This window comes from Echiichthys vipera, assembly GCF_963691815.1.
Source record: "Echiichthys vipera genome assembly, chromosome: 15".
In the NCBI taxonomy this organism is placed as follows: domain Eukaryota; kingdom Metazoa; phylum Chordata; class Actinopteri; order Perciformes; family Trachinidae; genus Echiichthys; species Echiichthys vipera.
In genome coordinates, this window is record NC_139840.1 from 8,933,589 (window position 1) to 8,957,253 (window position 23,665).

The 23,665-nt window shown below is 39.3% G+C and overlaps 1 protein-coding gene across 1 annotated transcript in view; it reads left to right on the top strand.

The window, feature by feature from the left end:
* Positions 1-23,391, top strand: part of LOC310957293 (netrin-G1-like) — a gene marked incomplete at its 3' end in the record, with an annotated part of 61,269 nt that extends 37,878 nt beyond the window's left edge. The window contains exons 3-6 of the mRNA XM_083927790.1: positions 9,113-9,285; positions 12,963-12,989; positions 14,988-15,032; positions 23,153-23,391. Of these exons, the coding sequence (XP_083783916.1) occupies positions 9,113-9,285; positions 12,963-12,989; positions 14,988-15,032; positions 23,153-23,391 (484 nt within the window). The remainder of the gene's footprint in view (positions 1-9,112; positions 9,286-12,962; positions 12,990-14,987; positions 15,033-23,152) is intronic.
* Positions 23,392-23,665: the final 274 nt, after the last annotated feature.

Sequence of the window (23,665 nt, forward strand, 5' to 3'; positions counted from 1 at the left end):
GGGTAGACATTACCATACTGTATGCCTACATCAATGCACAACCGCAATAATAGGCCCTGTCATTGAAACAAATCATAGGCTTTCAGTGGCAGTGGTCCAAGCCACGTAAATTCAAATTTCATTTCGCCTCGGCAGAAAATTGAACCAGGGGGAATTAACTTGTGATCCATTCCTAATATTTCTCCAACAATTTGGGGAGCCCTGGCGCGGCTACTTTATATTTCGATGGGCGACGCAAACAATTTGCTTGAGATGTATTACATTACACCCCGAAGAATGACAAAATTGGCCACAGCACAGAGCGACAAAAAAACAAGCCTAATCGGACTCTTCAATTTCACGGTGACACAGCCTGCTGTAATGAGGTGACTCTGTGACTCCCCTCCTCTCCTCATGAAAGTGTTCAATGCCATCCAAAATACAAAAGGAGTCAATGTAAAGTAAAGTTGTCAAACTCATTATGTCAGCTATATTTGCCTTGTTCTCTTCTCCAATTATTGCTGAGGCTTCCCTCTTATCTTTAGGGCCTTCTTTAAAATTATAAACAACAAATTTTTCCTTCCAACTTTTCCCACAGGAAAGTATCCAGTCCATTCGTATAGAACTTTTCAAAACCAGGACCACAGAGCTTCCAACATTCACATTGATTCATTCAGTTAAATTCTGAAACCTTAACCACACATTAAAATATATGTTTGTATTCTTTTGTATTGTTTCTATGTTATTTGTTTGTTAATATATTGAGATAAAAAAAAAATGTTGGAACAGCCTTAAAATAAACAGCGTGTTAGATTTTTAATTGTAGACTGTTAAGGCATTAAGATAAGACAAAGAAAGTTCTTCGCCTTCATTAAGCATTAAGGTAACAAGATAGGATAAATAAAAATATAAAGTAAAGTAAAAAAGATTGAATAGAAAACTACACTTCAGTGCAAGCTACAGTATGAGTGAATAGTCGCACATCGGATTTGATGAAATGCAATGGCAAACAGAAAGGGTTCAAACCTCCTTTTCCAGAAGTTCTGAGTGCTCATAGCACCGGACCAGTATTCAAGCTGAATACTGATAACCATTATTCTTCATTTTTGTTTAGCTGGAGGGTCATACAACGAATAAACATAATGAAAACAGCACCAACTTCCTGATTTTTCATTTCATTTTGGTCATCTTGCAACTCACATGTATCACAGCATTCCTTCCTCTCATGTAAAAGACATCACCGAGCCTCTCTTTGCCTGTAAATGTTGGTGGGTTATTCTGATTCGTCCAGGTAATACATTGGTATTCGTCTAAAACTCTAGGCAAGGCAAAAGTTTTATCCAACAGCCTTGATCTCACCATACCTGTCACTGGTCAGGATGTGTGAGCCTCTCAAAGCGTCTTGTCGAGGAAAGTTTTAGGAAGCCTCAGTATGTATTTATACAGCATGGAGGTGCATTACAGGTCCTGACCATGGGCAACTTGTGTGAGGGAACAGGTCAGATATAAAGCTGAGGGAGGCTTGTTTGCTCAGTCAGTCTTAGCAGTCAGACTTGCGGTCATGGGTTAGATCTCTAATGGAAAAAAATAAATACTGTACGACCATTTTATACAATACTTAATAAGTAATGTCACCATACACATTTGCAGGGTCAGGGCAATGATCTTTGGAGAAGTCTCTTTTTTTTGACAGAAAACATTTTGTAGGATGACAGCAAATACTATGCCATGTTCCTTATCTTCATAGAAGTAGGGAACCATGTACAAACATACATACTCTTCATTAGTGTAAGGCCTGGCTCTGTGAGCTTCAGGATCCATACACTACCACAGGTGCAAGATAGGTTATTAAAGAGAATCAAAAGAGAGAGAACCCAAGTTGAATCAAAGTGTAAGCAGTATGTGTTACCAAGTACAGTGTGAGAAATGAACAATAAAGGTTACTGTGAGGATTGGACCACATTCAGAAGAATTTAGTAACAGCACAGAGCAACGTGTTCGCACCAACTGGTTCATATGATACCCTACAGAAACGTATGCACAACAATTTGTATGATATCTTACAAAATATGGTAAATATTTAATTATATTTAACGCTGTGAAAAGGCCAACCGAATGTGGGACCTATGAAGAATGTTATGTATGTGTGTCGCTGGAGCTGTATATGTGTGTAGTTCAATCAACTAACCGCACAGGACGTAGGTGTTCTTTAGTTCAGTCTTCTTACTGCAGGCAACAGATTATGTTCCTTGTGGGCTGGGCTCGCCATCCAGTGCTGGAAAAGATATTCTCTGGAATCTCTGAAATCTCTCTTGAGTTTCTGAAATATCCCCTGATGGCTCTGAGATTTCTGAAGTTGGAACGTCTCAAGAGGAATCAACTTAAAAAAAACCTGACCAGTGCAATGAATTGGCTATTAGCTTGGAAAATGCCCTCAAGCCCAAACTGGAAAGTTAAAAAGTATGAATTAACACATGGAAACACAACATTTATTTCAAAATGAGTTCCTCCATTGTTTAGCTAAGCGTTTAGTGAAGTTTCTTCACTGCCGTGACCAGGGTCAGTGGATGGTTGGGAGGTGGGCTGAAGCGTTTGATTGACTAATGAAAGCAAACATGAATTAATTGCTCATCATTGGTTATCAACAAAACCAAATACACATGGAATATTTATATTTATTTGAATTTACTTCAAGTCGAATTGTATGATTTTCTTAATAGAAATAAAATATCAAAAAAAAAAAATAATAATAATACAAAGATGTATCACCTATTCTGGGCTTCAGTAGGGAACAAGATGAAACAGCAATTATTGGCATGTAATAGCAGAGAAGACATGAGTAGGTGTGAAAAATGCAGACCTGACCTCAAAAGCACTGGTGTGGTGATGTGCAGGTAAAAAGACATATACAGTGGGAGTATTGATTGAAAAGTAAACTGTTGTAGGGCATCTAGGTCACGTATACTGTACCTATTGTTTCAATGACATTTCAAGGACTACACGTCCGTGTGCATTTAGGATCTGCTACACTGAATAGTTATATATAACCAAGATGTCAAAACTGTTCCACTGAAACATTTATCAAAATGTATATTCCTCACACCCTTCAAAGAGCAGTTGGTGCCAGTGACTTATTTATTGACACTAACTTAATTTTGACGAATGAATTAAAGGTTTTGGGTGTGTTACAGTCGTCTTTTGTTGCATGTATTAAGTGTTTTGGCGAATGCATCTTTAGTGTTGAGAACTCTTTTTGGGCAATGTGATAAAGCAATTGAGAAAAGCTATAATTAGACCTCAAGTGGGCAGAGATACACTGGGAATTCTGCAAGTTCACTAAAGTCAATCCATCAATAGGCATTTTTACAAAAGTAATTTTGTCTGGTCAAAGTAGGAAAAGCATAGGTGTTATTAATAGTATTAACAATTGTCCCGATCTATTGAAGTATTCCACTCACAGTGGCAAGCACTTTGGATAAAAGCAATCCATTTACCATGTCACTCAAGCACAGTTTGTACACACCTACACTGTCTTGAGAGATCTAATAAGGGACATAAGTGGAAACAGCTGTCCTCATTCTCTGTTCGTACATGTATCCACGAAAACTAATGCACTGTCATTCAGATTTAATCCACATATTTATTGCAGTAAAAGTTCATCCTGAGTGAAGGAGGAAATCAGGTGATATAGTATAACAGTGCTTAACAATCTGTGTGGAGAGGAGGCTTTTTCCAATCCTAAACTTACCTTTTGTTTCCTAAATGCAACCGTCGCAGTCACATATCGGTCGCCATTTCACAGCATTTAATAGAATATTTTGTAAAACTAATACAAGTTCTTAATGAGAATAAGATGTTGTGGCTGGAATTCTGTAGAGCATGTAATAAAATCTGAAGGGAAGATCTCAGCCTAAATCAATCCACCTTATTATCGGTTTCAAAGCCAAATCCCTCCCAATATTTTTCATGCAGATTTTCAAATAATGATGTCTCTACTGGATAGCACCAGTTAACAAGACATCACTTATCACTTATAACTTGACTTCTGCTCCATTCACTATCTGTTCTATAGACTTTTAGACTGTGATTCTGTGATTTCTCTTTGTTCCAACATTGTTATTCCTTGGCACTGACTTATCTCCAAAGCAATTTGAGTCAAAAGCAACTGGACTTGGTTATTTGTCTAGGAAGATGTTTCACCTCTCATCCAAGAGGCTTCATTAGTTCATGTACGCATCTGACCAGGCTGGGTCTGGTCCAACTAACTGGTGTGGAGATCCAGGTATTTAACCTCTCACAAGGTCGATGGTGTCACTGGAACCCTTTGAGCTCCAAGTCGTTAGAGTGACAGTCGTTGGTGGTTACTTGACTGTCAGTATATTATCAACAGTGAATTTGTCTCAGAGGTAATGCAACAAATGGAAGATATATTTTACTCTCCAATTAGCTCAAGGTTGCAAACTTCACGTTGACAAAGACTATTACAGTTTGTCAGAATTGCAGTTTATTCCATTAAATGTTTGATGTCTGTAAATGTGGCAAATATAATAATATTAATTTTAAAATTTAAAAGATGACACTTCATTTCAAGATATCAGTGACATAATAAGATTTTTCTTGAAAGATGCTGAAAGGTTAAACTTAAAAAAAAAAACGAGCGAAGAAAGTTTTCTTAGACTGTCAGTTAAGACGCTTCTACTTTGAGGTTCCTATTTAACGAGTTCTGTGCTCCGCTCCTCTCTTGTCTTGAATCAGAGATTCTACAGTAGGAGCTGTCACAAGGCAGAACACTTGTGTTAGACATAGTGAGCCTGTCAACACAGTGCCAAGCAGTCAGGAGAAGCCAAGGTTAGGTAGCACACACAGGGCACTGCTTCTGTCTACCCCAGAATATCAACATAAACTAGCCCCTCACCTCACCTTTACTTCACTGTAGAGGTTTGTTCTTTTTTACATTAAGCATGCCCATTCACACGTTACAATTTACTCCACAATCTGTATCACATTATTCACCAGGTGTAGCACAAATCACATCCAGAACATTGTCATGCATTTTCATTTTGTAAAGATTAAAAGGTAATTTACCTATAAGTAGATGAAGCCTTAAGTCTACCCTGTTGAATGTTAAAGCTTTGGTCCATTCAAAATACAAATAAAGATACCTAGAATGGGGATAACCCCACATTTTATTTGATTTTGAGATATCGGTCATTGATATTTATTCCCCCCACACCAGTTGAAAGATGGTTAAGCTAATTTAATTTGTGAAGTTAACAGGATCGAGAAATTGATCAAATTCAAAAGAGGAAACTGGTTACTCTGCACAAATACTGACCTCACTGTGAACAGTTTTCAAACTACTTTATATCAAAGAAATAGTCCCAATAACAACTGTTGACAACATAAAGAAAAAAACTGGGAATTCATTTGGAATTGAGTGCTGCAGCTTGTAGTGTAGCCGTGAACCAGACTGCTATGTAATCACACTAGGCAACAGTCACTGTCACTGAAAGGCTACTAAAAGTGATTGTTTTTGCCACTGACACTGGCTCAGTTTGTTGACAATCTAACAACATTATTAAAAGATGGAGTAGTTGCTGTTACCCTGCCATGCTTTTATGAGTACTGATGCCAGATCAACAAAGTAACTTTAGCTAAAAACAGTACCTCTGCTGTGTCTCTAGCGCTCCACTCTCGGAACTGCATTTTTCTTGAGGAAAATGTGTTTTGGTAGGATTTCTTTTCCTCTTTGGCTGGCAGTTAACCTCACTCGTCAGATGGTTTGTTTCACAGAATCATCTGGGAAGGAGCCATTGGAAACTAATTTGGAAAGGATGAGTGCTTTCAAAACATACCTAGCAGATGATTGGATGTACCATGTGTCTATCAAACTCTCGCTGAAGTCAGTTAGAAGAGAGAAAAATAGATTTTCCATCAAGAAAAACCTTCATTGCAGTTCTCTTCTCTCAATGGAGAAAAACTCTCCAGTTCTGGTAATAATGATGCTATTGCATTTGCTAACATCAGCGGTTGCCTCTGGCATCATTGTCACCCCCTGGTCGCAGTTGAGGGGAGATGGGGGACTGATTGGTCGGCTCACTTTAGATTTTCCTGAATTCAGTTGCTGTGCAAGGTAAGCTGACAGTAGCCATCTGGATCAAAATGGTCACTGCCGACCCAATGGTCTACAAGCATTAGCATCCATTTGTAGCACAATTCGGAAACATTCAAACACAAACTATTGTTTTTATCGAAAATCTTTTAGATAATACTGAGCTGCTCTTTCTGTATTTCAACACAACAAACTCTCCTCGACAGTCCTCTCTCTCTCACTCTCACTAATGTTTCCACCACCTCTCACGAGATTTCAGAATGAGACTCACCATCTTTCCCTTATTTAGTCAGACACTTCTAATAACACTCTCAAAAATGTTATTCCCATTAGTCACTTAGCACGCACTCACACTTGGCCAGATGATCCGTACCATGCTTTAGCGTGATTACCTACCCCCCCCCCCCCCCCCCTTCTCCCCAACACCCAGTCCAGCTTGCTCTCAAATTACCTGAAATGATCTGGGCCTCAGCTCAAATGCTTCTTGCTTATACCTCATCATCCCTCTGAGATTTTTTGTTGTCCAACTGTTTTTGAATATTTTCATCAGACTAAATCTGCAGTAAACACTCCAACTCCACATCAGAACACCGTGGAACCTTCGGCGGCATCTGAACAATAACAGAAATCCATAAGTGTTAATCTTGTCTTTTCTAAAAACATTTTTGACCCCCAGCTGAATAATTGCAATGGATGAGGGAAGCACAAAGCCACTTGGTGATCTCCAATGTCTCCTAAGAGAACACTTGTTTGGATAATTGCCATTGGGCTGTAAACTGGATAAAGGGTCATTAAAACTGTACGTGCCTTGGTAATGGTGCTGGTTGAAAAGACTGGACATACAGGGTATCTTTTCCTTTTTGTGGCCAAAACAAGGGCCAGAAAAACTCCCTGATTTCAATATGACAATGCCAGGGGCAAAAGCATCACATCCCAGAGCTCCCCCGAGTGCACATCCCCTACTCTATCAGCGTGCTACGTGCACCGGTTGGGCATGATGATCCAGATTTGGCTGGTTTTTAATTAAATGGAAGGTCAAATCTCATCGCTCTTGACTTCAGGGAGCTGCTGCTGTCTGCATGGGAGAAGAGCTACACCCAGTCATTAATTTTATGGAGGAGGGATTTTAATTGATTAAAAAGTTAAGGACTACGGGGAATGCAGGGCGAGAGGCACTAGCATTTAGTTGCTGTGAATGTGAGCTGGTATTCAATCACATCCATTATGGCAGCTAATGTTGTGAGACAGCACTTAACCCGAGGAAAGATTGTGATTTTCTTTTACAGATAAACTTAAGAAGTTGATTCTCAACCTTAATGTTGCTGTAGCAATCCATGTAACTGCAAATGACAATTTTTTTTTTCTCATTTGAACTTAAAGGTTTGCATGGTCGTCGTCTGTAAGGCTTACAGGAATCCCCACATGATCCCAAAAGATTTTAGGGAGTTTATGTAATTTGAGCCATGATTAGTTGCTAGTAGTACCAGATTGCTTTTTTTTAACTTACATTCCCAATGAACTAATATGCCATTTGGCAATAATCATTTAGTAAGTAATCATTCTAAAATTGTAGTAAGTAGTAGTAGTGTTTTAAGGATATCATTTAATCACATCATTTTAATACATTTTAATATTCACATGTTCGAACAATTTAAAACCCTAATCAAGCACCTTTTAATAAGTATTTGTATGATGCTTACAAATGCTATATAATGGGATTCAAATAAAGTGCTACCCATAAAGCATTGTTTCCACACATCCACATGCACACTTCATACCTTATTCACTGACTTTTTACTGCTACTTATCTGCTATTCAGAACAAGCTACTGTTTCCCGCAGCTATCTATCATTAATGTGAGATGTCACAGTAAGGCCAGGAAGTCAATTAGAATGGATGTATTAGTGACTGCTGCTGTCATTCCTCAGTCTCATGTTCACTGTCGATGATGTAGGCAACAGATAAACGAGCTCCTCACTCTCAAATGGGAGAAATCTTCCTTCGGAAGCACTTTGTAAAAACAAACATAGGCATGATGTGAAACCATGAGCCGTCCAAACCTCTGGGGATGGCTAGTGTGTCAGATCCAACCAATAACACACCGACCCTACAACTGTTTCTGTATCAACCCCCCAATCGTCCAATATGCTGAGGTCACTAGTTGTAACATTTCACCCTCTTAGGAGTAAAATCAAATACGGAGAATTATATTTGGAATACACATGCAATATGAAGCTGTAATATTTCATGTGATAACAAACACAGCCTGTTCTGCCTCTGAGAGAGCTCTTCACTGGGAGTAAACACAACGGTCACTACAATAAAAAATATTATGTTGTGAGAGCATATCATTCACCCCCTGCTCATTCAGGTTGTTAGAAACACACAACCAGCTTGTTTTTTTTCTCCACGAGCCTGGAATTATAAGTGCGCTTGTTCCATTCGGTTAAAAGAGAGGGTGGATTTGGTTGAGTTTTGAAAGTCGTCAGGCCTTCTCTCCTCTATGGTCAGGAGCATCTGTCAGCTCTGCCACAGTCTAATAAAGCAGCTTTGTTGACCGGTAGTATTTCCTAACTGAAGGCTCCCTTGCCAAATAACTCGGTAGCTTTGAAGAAAAAAAACAAAGAATTCTAAGGCTACGTGGCTTCTCTTTATGTTATCATCTCTCTGTCAGATCTGTGTTTTGTGCTCAATTAGCAAATCTTAATAGAGTGCCTTTCATTTAGCTCTTAGAGTGGCAAAAGTGACCTTATTTGTATCACTGTTCTCTCCACAGAGGCAGCAACAAACGAGGCCTTGTTTTTTTGTAAAGGAGAGAATAATGATGCTTTGTGGAGAAACGATCCAAGTCAGATAAGCTAACAGGATTTCCATTTACCCCTGTCAAAAAATTTAAAAAGCACAAATACACACCACAGCAAGGGCAGACTTTGTGCATTACCTCCAAAGGGTATTGATTCAATGGCTGCAGAATGATGCCTATTCATGTGTCTGTCTTTTGTTGCTATCTCTCTGTCTCAGGTGCAAGTGTAACCTGCATGCCAACAGCTGTGTGTTTGACAAGGGGAAGCTGGGCTGTGAGTGTGAACACAACACCACAGGGCCAGACTGCAGCCGCTGTAAGAGGCACTACCACGGAAGAGCCTGGAGTGTGGGTTCCTACCTCCCTATACCAAAAGGAACAGCTAATATATGTAAGTATATCAGTATTTCTAATGTTCAGTACTGAGTGATGCCAGTGGTAATATACATAGACTGTATATAAAGATAGACACACACAATCATCACTATCATTGCAATATGGTTTGTAGTTCTGTCATGGGTCATTTTAATAAGTGAGTTATTTGATGCTATAAAAACTGGGTAAAATCAGTGGACCACACTCTGGCTCCAAAATTACAGCATAGGGGCATCCGTTTCTGGGATATTTTGGCTTCACGTTTGTATAGTGGGAGGAAGTTGGGACACGTCGTCCATCTTTATTTACAGTATATGGTAGTAACACAACATTCGCAGCCTGGTTTCAGTAGACACTGGTATCGTAACTTTTAAGTTTTACTCTTTGCCTTTGAGAGATTGTTGCACTTCCTTATCACATAACCTCTTTGCTTCTGGGCCACACACTTCTAAATGTTCTTAATACAGTTACTGCTAAATAAAATAGTTTGTTGTCATTTAGGATGTGAATATCGCAATTTACCTACAGTACAAAGATGCTTACACTTTGCATTGTAATAAAAAAATTACACCTCTGCAGTTTGTTCAAACTCTGACAAATCGTTTTTTTATCATGTTAATTATGGCTGTACTAACACAGAAGCAAAAGATGAAAGTGGTAAGACATCATTCGACTCGCAAAATGTCTTGTCAAATGAAGTGAATTTTTGCCAAGCTTCATTTGCATGGATTTAACCAGTGGCTGTGTATAGCACAGCCTGGCTGATCTCCGACCTCACCAGAAACTCCAGTTATTTCTGTCATTTTTTGTATAGATTGTAACACCTGTATTTTGTTGGATGTGAGTGGACTTCTTGGTCTTTATCTGACTCCTCATTGATCATTATGGCCTATTTATCCCTCCACATCCAATGTTCAAGTTTTTAAATAGGTACAGGGTTTTCAGTTAGACAGTTGGAAGCTCTTCTAAAGGATTATAAGCAGACAGACGCTGACCTAAGATTATTCTGTCAGGTAGCAACTAACAGGTAGTTTAGTTGTCTAAACGTAAGCTATACTCCCCACGGGGGGTTGATAAAAAACCCTGATAAGAGTTTTTAGAATAGTTACATTCATTCTTCATTTTGGAAGGCAGTGCTGATAATTGACCTATTTTGTTATTTAGATATGAACATTTGAATATGTTAGGTTTGTTTTGTAGGGACTTGATAATTGGTGTGTTTTATTCCTTCTGTGGTAAGTGAATATAACTTCCTTTTAGTTCTGTAACATGGAATTTAGTATTCCTACCTCAACTCCATTACAACTACTACTGCTGGATATTTTTCTGCCTGGTCACATGATATCTCTGAGGCAGAAGGTGCTCTTTTGCATTATCCCCATTATAATCTTGGACAGGAGTTGAGTCACATTTATCAAATCCCATGCCTGAGGCAGGGGGCTCATTGCCTCAATAAATCTAATATAGCCACTCAGGGATGTGGTGGTGGACGGCCAGGCGAGGCCAGATGGTGGAAGATCTAGCCCTCTGGTCCTCTATTCACACTGATTTCGCCTTGCAGTCTCACATGGACTCACATGGCAGCAGTCTGCTGGGATTGACAGCAGGTTTTTCAGATTTTCAGTTTGATTATCTGACTTGAATTCTCATACATGGTGCTATGATTAGATCTGTACTGAGAAGTGATATTGCTATTGATCCCCTGATTTAGTGCGAGTACGTTTGTGCAGTAACGGAGCTTTTTCTTGCTCTTCTTTGGGCTATTTGTTGACGAGGAATTGAATGATTACACAGTCATTTGTCGTGTCATGAGTCGTATGTGTGTTATGCGTCCACGCGTGCGTGCGTGCATACACATATTTATTGTGAGTGGGAGTTTGTTTTAGCCAACATTTGTGGACTCAAAGAAGATATTGCTAGATTTACCGCTGCACCTCTTCTGTGTTATGAGTCTCCCTGCAATGTGGTGCTCACTGTCAGATTGACAGGCCGTTATTAAAAAATCCAACACTTGGCCGCATCTGCACTGAACTGATGAAACAAAGGTCTAGCCATATCAAAAGCAATATTAGCACTTGTTTGGCAGTGGTATAAAATGCAATAATGTTGCACATTGAAGTGACGTAACTATATTGGTCCCCCAGGTGTTGAATGAACACACTTTTTTTCTTGAATTATTCTTATTCCTCTCATAAGTAAAGCCCAGGTCCCGTAACATGCCTTTATCCATTATGTGAAGCTCATATTTCCTATGAGGATATTAAACATACAGGCCTCGTAACAAGATAAATTTGCTGAACGTGCAAAATGTAATTATGGTTTAATAGCTTTCATCTGTCATCAAGTCTTCCTCTTTAATCATGGAAGTCATTTATCTTACAGGTAGAAACAGGACGAGGTCTATTACATATTCAAATCCCTGTACATGCGGATATATGGACATACGCAACCCTTCATCTAATAAATTAGAACCCAAAATGGAGCCCTGTGTTGCTATGGGCCATAGCTGTCAGTAGCAGAGAATGACTGAGAGTGATTCAAATCCAAGGCTTCCCTAAAATAAGGGGGAGAAAAATCCGTAAGTTGCCTGTGGAGCAGAAGAGGAATCACTTTGAGAATTTTGTTGACAGTCCACTTTGCAAGGAGCGTCAACTCATCTTGTGTTCCAAAGCAGGTTCACAGGTTAAGAGAGGTTGGGGCTTAGAGTTTGATCAGAATGTAAAATGTGCTCTGGCTTCAAAGGGCAGTACTGTTTGCCCTTTATTTCTCACACAGAACAACTATTGGTTAGAAATTGCTTGCTTGCTTGCAAATTGGAGCATAAAATCTGTGCTTTTCTTGCTGCTGTACTGTTGTGCACTTGCTGACAGTTGTTGTGACAGCCCCAAACTGGTAATGAAGTGACGAATGGGGTGCGCAGAATATGAAAACTCTGTTGAAACATAATCACAGAAGGACAATGTGATAAAGCATGAGAAAATGATCACAGATTGCACTAATTGTGGGGTAGGATTTCCCTGCTGATTACATAAACGTAACACAAAGATGGTGAATCCACAGCCAGATACTGATAACACAGATCTTTCAGACGAAGGCTGCGAAAGGGTTGCCAAAGTCAGCTCCAGCTCACAGTACGGGCCTGTTTTGATGTTTAGAGACATACTTAATTTAAATACTCAATTTACAATCAGTCAAAGGGTAACTTTTGAAAGCTTTTTTGTTATTCTTCACTGTCTTTGAATGGATTTATCTCCGTTTCATATATACTGGAAATCGCACTCACCTGACAATAAGAGAAGACGACATCAAACTGAACTATTTGAAGATGCAATTTTAACTGGTTTGATTCAGAGATATGTTGATTCAAAGATGATAGTTTAAGACAAGCCATTAGTAGAAAAAGAAAGCAAACTAAATTAAAATGATAAAATGAAAACAAGCTTCAACGTGTTGATTGTAGTCATTTCTAGACCTGTTATTATCAGAAGTAGGCAGATGTTGGACATTTCTCAGGCTCTCTGCGGAGCCATAGTCGCTGTTTAGCAGCGGACACAGTGGAGACCAATTTGAAAGTTGCTGGTAGGCTTTGAATTAATTCAAGGCAAACAATAATGTTTTCTTTTGCAGTTTGGTGACTTGCCTTTCCATAGTCCATACTTTTCATGAAAGACTGTTTCTTTGCTCTCTCTGCAGGTATCCCCAGTAATCATGGACCAGTGCGTAAGTTGATCAAGCTTTTTAAATTGGCATGCTGACTAATGGTTTCCTCCCTCAGTGATGACTAACTCTTGTTTGACTGATGATGTTGGTGTGAGAAAGTGTGCTCTGAATTGCCATTATCATTCATCAGAATGTTTTCCACAGTGGAAAAAAAATCCATCCTAACAAGGCATTGATGTAGAATTGTATCTGCATATCCTACTTTTATTAATGTAAATGAACCAATGCATGGTGAGAAAAAATAATTTTCCTCCAATGCTTTTTTAGAAATGACAAATGTTCTTTTGAAATAAAAGAAGCTGCATCTTAAACAATTTTCTCATCCAACTGACAAAATGTCTATCTTGTTTTAAATGTTAAAAATGGTCTACTGTTTTATTACAAATCATACATGATTAACATTTCTGCTTACAGTTTTGCAAACCATGCTTTACTGTTTAATATTTTGAAAATGTTGTCCTCTGCCTTTCTTGGAATTTACTGGAAACCAATGTTTTCCATATTGTTCCATGTAGTATTAAAATCAATGACCATGGAGCAATGTAAACTTTACACATCACAAGTACGATATCTTACGAATGTTTGAATGATATTTCAGAAAATATGACAGAAACTGGTGTGTTTGATATCTCCCGAACTATTACATTCTTTTAAAACACTTTGAAACGGCGACTTGTATGTAATTTCTTAAGTAAATATGTGGATTACATTTGAATTACAGTGTATTACATATCATCAGTAAATGTGCAAACAGTGAATGAGGACTGATAAGAGGCTTTTTTCATTTTCAAATAGTGGAAGCCTGAGATGTTTCCAATTCTCCAGGAATCCATTGTTTTAAGAGCGTAAATACCATAAAACACTGCAGCATGGTTTGCAAAATAGTCAGCATTAATATGAAGTTTACTACATATAGTCAATGAGCTAAAACTTGCAGAAACACTAGTATTGTTTAGGATTAAAGCTGAAGTAGGTAACTTTCTGCAAAAAAACAACAACCGTTTTTTGTTTATATTTATTGAAACTCTCGCTATACCTGACAGCAAAATGAGAAAGACGATACGTGAAAAAGTCATGTCGCTTTACCTTACCATTCCACCGGACTCCACTGACCAACCAATCAGAGCAGAGCAATCTCTGATGCAGCACTTTATGCAAGAAATATCCAATACAGGAACAGAATCTGGATTCGTATTTGATCAGTGTTGCCTAGTTTCACAGGTTGATCTGAGTTCGCGAGCAGTCATTGACACTGCGTCAGAGACTTGGCTCTGAGTGGTTGTTGTAGGTCGGGCTCAGTGGAATCTTACAGATGTCATTAGGAGCAGACAGAGAAGGCTCTGGGAGCAGATAGAGAAGGCTCTGGGAGCAGAAGATGGAGGTAGAGATACATTAATTTTTAAAGATTGTCTGTCTCATTGTGCTGCCAGGATATAGTGACAATTTCAGCAAATTTGAAAACAACATATTTTTCTTAGAAAGTTACTGACTTTCAATGATTTCATAAAACCAGCCTATTGTAGAAGTCCTGCATGTTTGAGATACCACTGAGAATCATTCTTTCCCTCCAACACTAGAATATTTGCTCTAAGTGCACAGGCAGATATTTGCCCAAAGCCAGAGAAAAGAAAACTTTTTTTATGAAAACATGGCTTATGCATCCTTATGCATGTTTATGCCTGAAGGCGACTTCTCATACTGGATGACAAAAACGGCTACCATTTGTACGTGTGTCTGCCTTTGTCTTGTGGAAGATTCACTCATTTAAGCTGCATGCACATTTATCTAAATTAGTCCATTTACTACTCCAAAACATGACAGAAACTTTCATATAATTCTGAGGCAAATCAGCTCAGATAATTTACAGATTACTGTAAAAAAAACAAAAAAAACACACACACAGGAATCTATGCATGCTGTCCCTGTGCTTTAACTACATAACAGCATGAATTATATGACAACTCAGTGTAATATATAACTTCTCCCATTTTTACACAGATCGAGCAAATGCTTCATCTCTTGGTGTTGCAAATCGTAACCAAGGTAGGCTTATAGGCTTTGTAACTTCAGCATGACATGAAAAATACATTGAAAGAACTGATTGCTTATTGATTAGCGACCTGTAAAAAAAAAAGTGTAATGCAGAGTATGCTATGGATGTCTGCAATAGGTTGTTCTCCCAAAGCCAAGAGGCTTTCATCCTCCATGCACACAAACACACGCTGGTCCTTACAAGGCCGACCTTTGTTGTGAGAACTCTGTAGGGAATGGACCACATGCTTCATGATCACCAAGTCTACAGCTTCCTAAAGCCTTTGATTATGCCCTCTTTTTAATTACCCAGAATGCCTCTCTGGGGGTGCACCCTTTCTGCCATGTTCACAAGGAAAAGAAACAGAAAGAGGAGAAGGAGAGGAAAGGAGAGAAGAGGCTCCAGGGGGGTTTATGTAGATTGATCTCCAGCTATCTCCAGCTAATCCTCAGGCCCAGATATCCTGTGTAGTGAGTGTTAAGTTGCATCTGCACCACTGCTCTCAAAGCCAATAGAGATTTTTTTTTTTTTTCAAAGAGGAAAGGATTTCCAAATTCAAAAGAGGATGTTTCCTTCTTCTCTGGACTCACAGAGCTGATTATGCAAAGATGCACCTGTAAAAAGAATCCAGTGTTTGCCGCAGTCAGAGCCGAAAACAAAACCAGTAACTGCACTGGAGTGGATTACAAATAACTCTGCTTTAGCCCCGAGCAGTTGGGGGTTAGGTGTCTTGCTCAAGTGAACTTTAATAATGGATATTCTGTTAGTATATTTAAGTTATCTTAAAAAGTAGCAATATTTTAGAGGGATAATTAGATATTTTTGGAAATGTGTGTGTTTGCTTTCTCGCCTAGTTTAGAAAAGCCTGGATGCAGGTGCAAACCATGGATGTAATAAGAGAACTGCAAACAGCATTCTAGGTGGTGCTCCGTTCATTCCTGGGAGTTGCTCAGTGGCGCATGGAGCTAAAGAAGTTCAACTACAGCATACATACTTGTTCAGTGTTGGGCCAATAGTTCAGGCGCACTTGAGACTCTCAGCCGAGCTGGCTACCTCCTGTTTATCGTTTTGGCTAACTTGAATGGGGATTAAATGATTTAATCATGCGGCTCTTGTAAACTTTCTAAATGGGTCAAATTCTTATATTAACAGGATTCATTTTACAGGGGTTGTGACACTCACAAAAAAGTATTCACAGATGTATAGACATATCATTCGTCATCTAATGGACCGTTGACGTCACGAGACCGAGACAGAGGTTATCATTTTACCATTTGCAAGTCAAATTAGCTTCAAAGACCGGCACACTTCCTGCATGTTTGGAAGAAACGGTTAGCCACCTCTGTTCAGATTTAAAGATCACTAATAAATATGTTGTATCCTGTGACATGCTGTATTTCATGACACAAAAATGGCTGTGACGAAACCAACTGAGACTTCAGGAAGTCACTGCATGCAGATACTGTTCTAAGAAATTGGCTAGTTAAAGGATGTAACTGGCCATAAAACCAAACCTTGTTTCTGTTTGGGTACATATTAAAGTAATCTTCATTCAGAATATTTCTAAAACATCAAACACATTTGCTATGAAAGGATATAGTGGAGGAATGGTGTCACTATCTCTGTGTGTTGTAATCTAAATTTCCCTGATGTTTGTTTTGATAGCTATTCTGGCAACACGTGCATATGAGTGCATGTGAGTGCCTTGTGCATCTGTATCAGACACCCAACAAGTTGGGAAATGGTCTGTAAGAGCCGTGTGGAGACAATCCGACCACATTTTTTTTAGTATTGCAAGTACAGCTCCTTTAAACAAACACGGTTCAACATGTACATTAGTAAGACTTTTTGGTACATATGCACATATTTTTTAGCAAAGCTAAATTAGCATGGTTCCACTCTGTGCTAAACTAAGCTATAAGGCTGGTGGTGGTATCTTCACTCAACTATTCCTTTTATGTAGCTGTCTTCCGATGCAGTACTGTATCCCTACCACTGTCAAGTGCTACTATGCAGCTGACATCTTATATTGAACTTCAGAGTCTCGAATCATGACTAATGACGAAGCCTTCATGTTAATATGATAACAGGAGGCATGGCTGAATGTGGGTTTCAGCTTACACTGACACCATGGAAAAAAGATATCGATCCAGTGTAATTGAAACAACACTATACTGTCTCAGAGCATATAATTAGAAGATCGTGTATCTAAAAACTGTCTTCAGTTATAGTTAATTGCATCGGTGAATCTATAGCTATAAATGCTTTTTTTTTAAATCAGACTAACTCATACTATTGTTATCATACAGTATATACTATAGTATAAATGACTAAAAGTATTTAAATGGAGGTGCTGCTGTCTCGGTGGGGTCTGTTTGGCGAAAAAGAAAAGGGAGGAACCTTATAACTCAGTTTCTATTTTAAAAGTTGGCTATTCAAAATATCTTATTTGTACCACATACACAATATAGATCTTCCACAAAATAGCTGTTTCTCAGAGATTGACAGTTGCAGAGTGTACTCAGATATACAGTATCTGAGGACACCGCAAGCTCACCGAGATGAGAGTTGGAGAACTGTGTATGTTTAAGACATAAACAGACTGTGAGATCATCTAAAGAAGTCACAATAGAAGGAACACTATATCCAATATTTCAGTATCATCAGTAGTGTGTTACAGAATGTGATACAATCCTATTAAAAAAAACACACCTTTCAATTGCTTCATGCTTCCAGTCACTCACGCAGCAAAATTAAACAGCTTTTTGTCTGATCTTTTCCATCCATGTTCCATCGTGCAACACCAAGGCCCAAGGATGGATCTGTCATAACAGTTATACTGCTAAAATGTCACACATTTGAAAGAGGTGTGAGGTGCACATATGTCTCTGAAAAAATACACTGGTGCTTAGCCTCTCTGTTGCTGCCAGCAAGAGTGACAGATATCACAAAGGCAGAGCTGGTCCTGACCTTCATGTGGCCCTAAGCAAAATTCTGCTCAGGGGTCCTTCAGTTTTCTCTATCCGTCTAAAAATAAATAAACCCACACAGAACAGAAAATGGTACAAACAAACAATATTCATTGAATAGAATATGTTCTATAGCATCTCAAGATAAGTGAATATTAACATAAATAAGAAATTGTATTAAATAATAAAACACTAGTCCAGTCCTCACAATATTATTAAATATACTTTAAATTTCAGAGTAAACATAGACCAGTAGGATGTGGCTGCAGCTCTATGTCTTAAAATAGTCAAATAAAACATATGCAGCTGTATGGCTCTGAAAGCTTAATGTTTATTATTTTCAAATATAAAACTACTATTTATACTTTGGCTAGGTTAAATAATTAATGGTTATTTACTGAGAGATTTACATCCAGTGTGCCCAGCTAATCAACATTTTAAATCCATCAGTTTATTAAACGTAATAAATCGTTTTATTTTAGAGGCTGTAAGAAACACACAGACAGCCCAGAGAGCACTGACTGCTAGGACAGAAAGAAAGACATATTGTCCAGAGTCAGTCAGACATATCTGAAGCACTCCACCCTCTCAAGAGTTTCATTATTAATACAGGTGGGCCTGTGGATGGAGTTGTGGACTGTACTGGGGGTGCTTGAGGTGTTAATTAACAGTTATTTTGTAATTGTTCTAGCACCATTATGTGAAGAGGGAGATGGGGTCCTGATAGCTTTCAGTTCAGTATAACAGAAACAGTCAAACACAGTTATTGTCATTAAGGAGTGCGAGTATGGCAGTGTCATCCGAGTATTTGCAATATGTGGTGCTAGGTGAGGGACTGATACAGTCATTGGTGTACAGGGTGAACACAAAGGGACTAGGGACAAAACCTTGTGGGGCTACGCTGTTGATGACGAAGGTTGAGGATATTACAGTGCCCACTCTCACTATTTGTGGTCTGTCACTGAGAAAGCTGGGTACCCAATGGATGAGAAGTGAGGGTACATTGAGGTGGTGGAGTTTCCCGATCATCTGGTGGTGCTGAATGGTTACCAGGTGATTCTAGTAGGAGGCATGTCACATCTTAAGTACCCCTTCTGGCTTTATTGGCGAACTAGTAGGAGTCCAATTGTGGTCCAATGATTGGAAGAATGATGTTAAGCACCCCTTTTTCCAGACACATCATTACTACTGAGGTGAATAATAGTTTGGTTTTGAGGGGCGTGGTTTTTTGGTCACCAGTATGACAGTGGATGTGCACTTCCCTGAAGTCTTAGATTCAAACATACCCAAGGCAAGCTAAATTAGGTACGTCACTAAACCATAAATCGATGACTGTCTAAGACCTCATTCAGACCAATTCAGGTAGTCAGACAAACACAAGTCATCCCATCCATTTTGAATGAGGCTTGTCTGTTTAGGCTGCAGCAGTTGAAGTCACAGGGGGGTAGAAAAAAAGGAGGTTTGCGAGAGGGCTCTGTGAGACAGCTGCCCCACCGCCTCCAGTCTGATCTGGTGTGATGCTCAAACATGTAGGCCTACAGATGAATCTTTCCGATGCGTCTAGCCAGCTTGATGCACGCTGCTCTTTCACCGGTCAACCTTGGATAGATGCGAGAATATAGTCACAAGACGATTCCCAACTTAACGTGTGTAAAAGAAAAAGTAGATGTGCTTCCATCCTCTTCTCTATGGATTTTTTTATAACAAAATTTATAGCATTTTACATACTTTAAAATGTGTCCGGAGAGGGACTTTAAATTAGTTATATTGAGGAGTACTATGCATGTGTAAATATATCTTATTGTTGACACCAATATATTCCAAGTAAATCTCACTGTGTTGTTCAGACAGAGATAGTTTCACTGACAGGTTCACCTTATCTATGAGATATAGTAATTTTTTATCATTTCACTCACTATTGTGAGATTTGTTTTTATGAGCGTCTCAGAATAATTGACTAATTTTGTCATGACAGCAGGGCCTTGTGGCTCCACAAAGACACAGCAGGCTTAAGCCTTGGCATCAGCAAACTAATTGGGCTACAAATGCTTTTAAAATGGCCAATGGTCCTGAGGGTCTGCTGGAGGACACAGGGATTATCCTTTGGCCACAGGAAACAAAGTTAATGTGTAGTCTAAACAATGGAGATTCAGCTGATCCCATGGTAATTTTTGCCAAAACACACAAAGCAGGTGTTTTCCATTAGCTAGAAAACGATGACTGATTGGGGTGTAGCCAGAAGGCCATTAATGTTTGAACCCACCGAGGACAGGGCAGCAGCACTCCGCAATTCATTCCATGCATGCAAAGTCAAGTACAGACACTTTTGCGCTATAAGGTGTTCGTTTGTTGGCCATTAAAACAGCTGCGTGCTGCTGCCAAAAATAACGTTAAGAGAGAGGGACAGTGAACTAAATCAGTAAAGTTGCAGGGCAGAAGAACAACAAAACAAGTCAGTAAATTTAGTCTGTATAGTGCTTTTCACAGACATAAGTCACAAAGTCCTTTACAAGGGCATGATAGAAGAAGGCCATCGTAGAAAGAACACAATACATAATGAATGAGTAATAAAAACTGTAGACCTGGTGCATACAGGTCAACTAAACGCCTGTCTAAAAAGGATATGTCATTATCTGCCCTCTAAAAGAAACCACAGACCAACAGTTAGGAGCTACGGACACTAAGGCTTGATCACCACAAGTCTTAAGGTGGGTGCAAGGGACAGACAGACAGCAAATTTAACATATTTGACCCAAGCGTATAAAGGAGCAACAGGCAGTCACTGAAGAGAGTTGAACAAAGCATAATGTGAGACCGTCTTTTTTATCTCGACAATAAAGAACAGACATACTACAGTAGGGAAATGTGTAACAGTATATAGGTATCTATCAATCAATCAATCTATCACGTTCAGCAGCTGAAAATACAGATTTCAGTTTACTAATATTTCTTGATGGAAGCATGGGTGTCACATATAACCAATGTCAAATATAACCCCTAAAATACATAGGTGGTGGTGGTCAGCAGTGGAACGAGGACAAATACATTGCATGATCATGGAGGCAAACTTTTCTGGTACAACAACCAGAACCTGTCTGATTTATTTTCTGCCAATTATAACTAATATGAGCAGTTAAGGTTTTGCTAAGCCCCCTACGTATAAAGTAAATACATGGCACGTTAACAGCATAGGTAAGAGTTACATTCTATCACTGCCGTTTTTTTTGATTGGCTGGTAAGTGGCAGCTTAACCAAACTGCAGGGGAGATGTGCTTGATTCCTGCCGATTCCATAGTGAGAAAATTAAGTTTGTCTAGGAGCCTAGGTAACCATGATTAACAAAGAGCTGAAAGTCCCTAAAATGTCTGTAGAGGTGAGGATACGGAGTCAATTTTACGTACAGTAATTTGTTCCAGTCATTGTTATTATTATCAACAGGTAATCGTAAAATATATAGGTGGATAGGTAATACGTAGACCTAATACTGTGTGTGTGTGTGTGGGGGGGGGGGGGTGAACAGCAGCCTGTTTGGTGTCTGTTTGTGTGTTTCTTCTAAGTATAAAGTATATAGATTATGATGTCCTATTTCCAGCATCGATCCAAGTTTTGTGGACGAAAAATGGTAATCTATCTGAAACATCATTCGTAAATGTCAGGTTTTGCTGTCTGTCCCTGAATCAACCAGCAGTGGCTTCTTGCCAGACTCATTATTTTGTAGCACCAGTGTTCGACAATCATACAAGAAGAAATCTATCATGTAACTCAGCCCAAGACCTGCTGCATTTTAAGTAAGGAGTTTGACTGACTGGAAGAGCTACTATGTTTGCTCTTCATTATCAATCTGTCTATAAATACATAAAAACGGTTGTACATAACAAGGCTGTCACACCATACTACTCAGGGTTTTTTATAAGTAGAGGCAGAAGGGGCAAGGGAAGTGCCCCTTCATACCAAAATAGTAATTTTCAGCACCTCATCACAAACGTATTGAAAATCCTGTATTTATGATTAAAAAAAAAACTCTACAGGTCCTTCACAGGTGGAATTTCCATTTAAGATGCATGACAGCAGCTGTGTCGGTGTGAGGGGGGTGGGAATATTATCAAGTTAAATGCAATACCAATGCCTTTTTAACCAGTTTTGGCAGGAGCAATGATTATTTGTTGAGTTTATTCTGATGCATGAGCCACATTACTGAAAACCCAAAATGTGATTACTATTTATGCAAGAAGAGATATCCAATTACACTGAAATCTCTTGGCAAATATTACCTCTTCCAGGATTTCACCTCTGCCAGCAGACGGGCTTCCTGGGATAATTAAGTTGTGAGTTTTTGTCTGGAAATGAAAATATTGGCTTATGTAGTCCTAATCAATCTATATCAAAACAAAGAAATTGTTTGCGCCACTAGAAAAATGCAGTTCTGGATATAACATCATTTTCATTGTTACATTCATTTCATTTCATTCATTTTCAACAGGGTTGTATTGTTTCGTGTAAGATTAAGCATAAAGAAGAAAATGACAACAATTGGCGAATTACTGCAAATGCTTATTTGCATATCAAAGGTAGTGTGTGTGATGGTGCAGGTGGAGCCAGGTATGTATCCCATGACTTCTCCTCTTTTTGTTCTTGTAGTATCGTTGTGCCAGAGGGAAGCAAAATGGAATTTTCCTGTTGTGCACAGAGGGGCTGTTTCACAATACTCTGGCATCCTTTGATTCACTAATCACTCATTTCACCTCATCACTGCATGGTTTGTTTGCTCCTTTGTTATGCCGGGATTATTTGCTCTTAAGTCCCTTTGGTGCTCCTAAAAATAGCCATGAACCCATAAAATGTCTCTCTGTGTTCTTTTGTCATAAACAGTCGTTCATGAAAAGGATTTTCCCTATAGGCTGCATTCTAGTCTTCATACAGTAGCCTATGTGCCTGGGTTACCAGCCTCCTTGTCATCTATGCACTCCCCCCAAAAGTCCTTGGTTTCACCCACCCTAATGTGTCAGCTGTGCTCTAAGGATACAGAGCGACGCAGACGGGACAAGAAGAGGCAGCTTGTGCCCTGTGAACTTGCCTGTTGATGTTCTCTGCCGCCCTATCACTGAGTGATCTATTAATCACCCCTTTCTGTCTCCCCTGCCCTTTTTACTTTGTCTCCACAGCTCGGGTGTGTGACAACGCGATGCTGCGCTGTCAGAACGGTGGCACTTGCCACCACCATCAGCGCTGCCATTGTTCCCCTGGCTTCACTGGCGTCCTGTGTGAGAGAGCTCGCTGCCAGGGCCCTGGGGAGTGTGATGACCAATTGTCTGGACAGGCCTCATTCCATCATCCCCCCATCAGCCGCCAGCTCGCTCTCGCCCTTGCCGTGCTCCCGCTATTGATTGTTTCCCTTTGCTGAGAGACCTGAACGGCCTCCCATCCTCAACCAAAACCCTAAGTCCACATATGTTGAGACTGAACTCTCAACCTTAAGGACATAAAAGAGAAAGGATGTGTGGACACTGTGCTCAGCATATATAAGCAATTCTTTTGTATATCCAAGGCTACAGTGTTGGGTGACATTGTTACTAGTGCAGCAGGTTGTGCACTGATCTGTTATACTGAACGCTGGATGAATTTCTGAAAGGCTTGGTGGAGTCACTGCTGTATTATAGTGTCACAGAGGAAGTGGT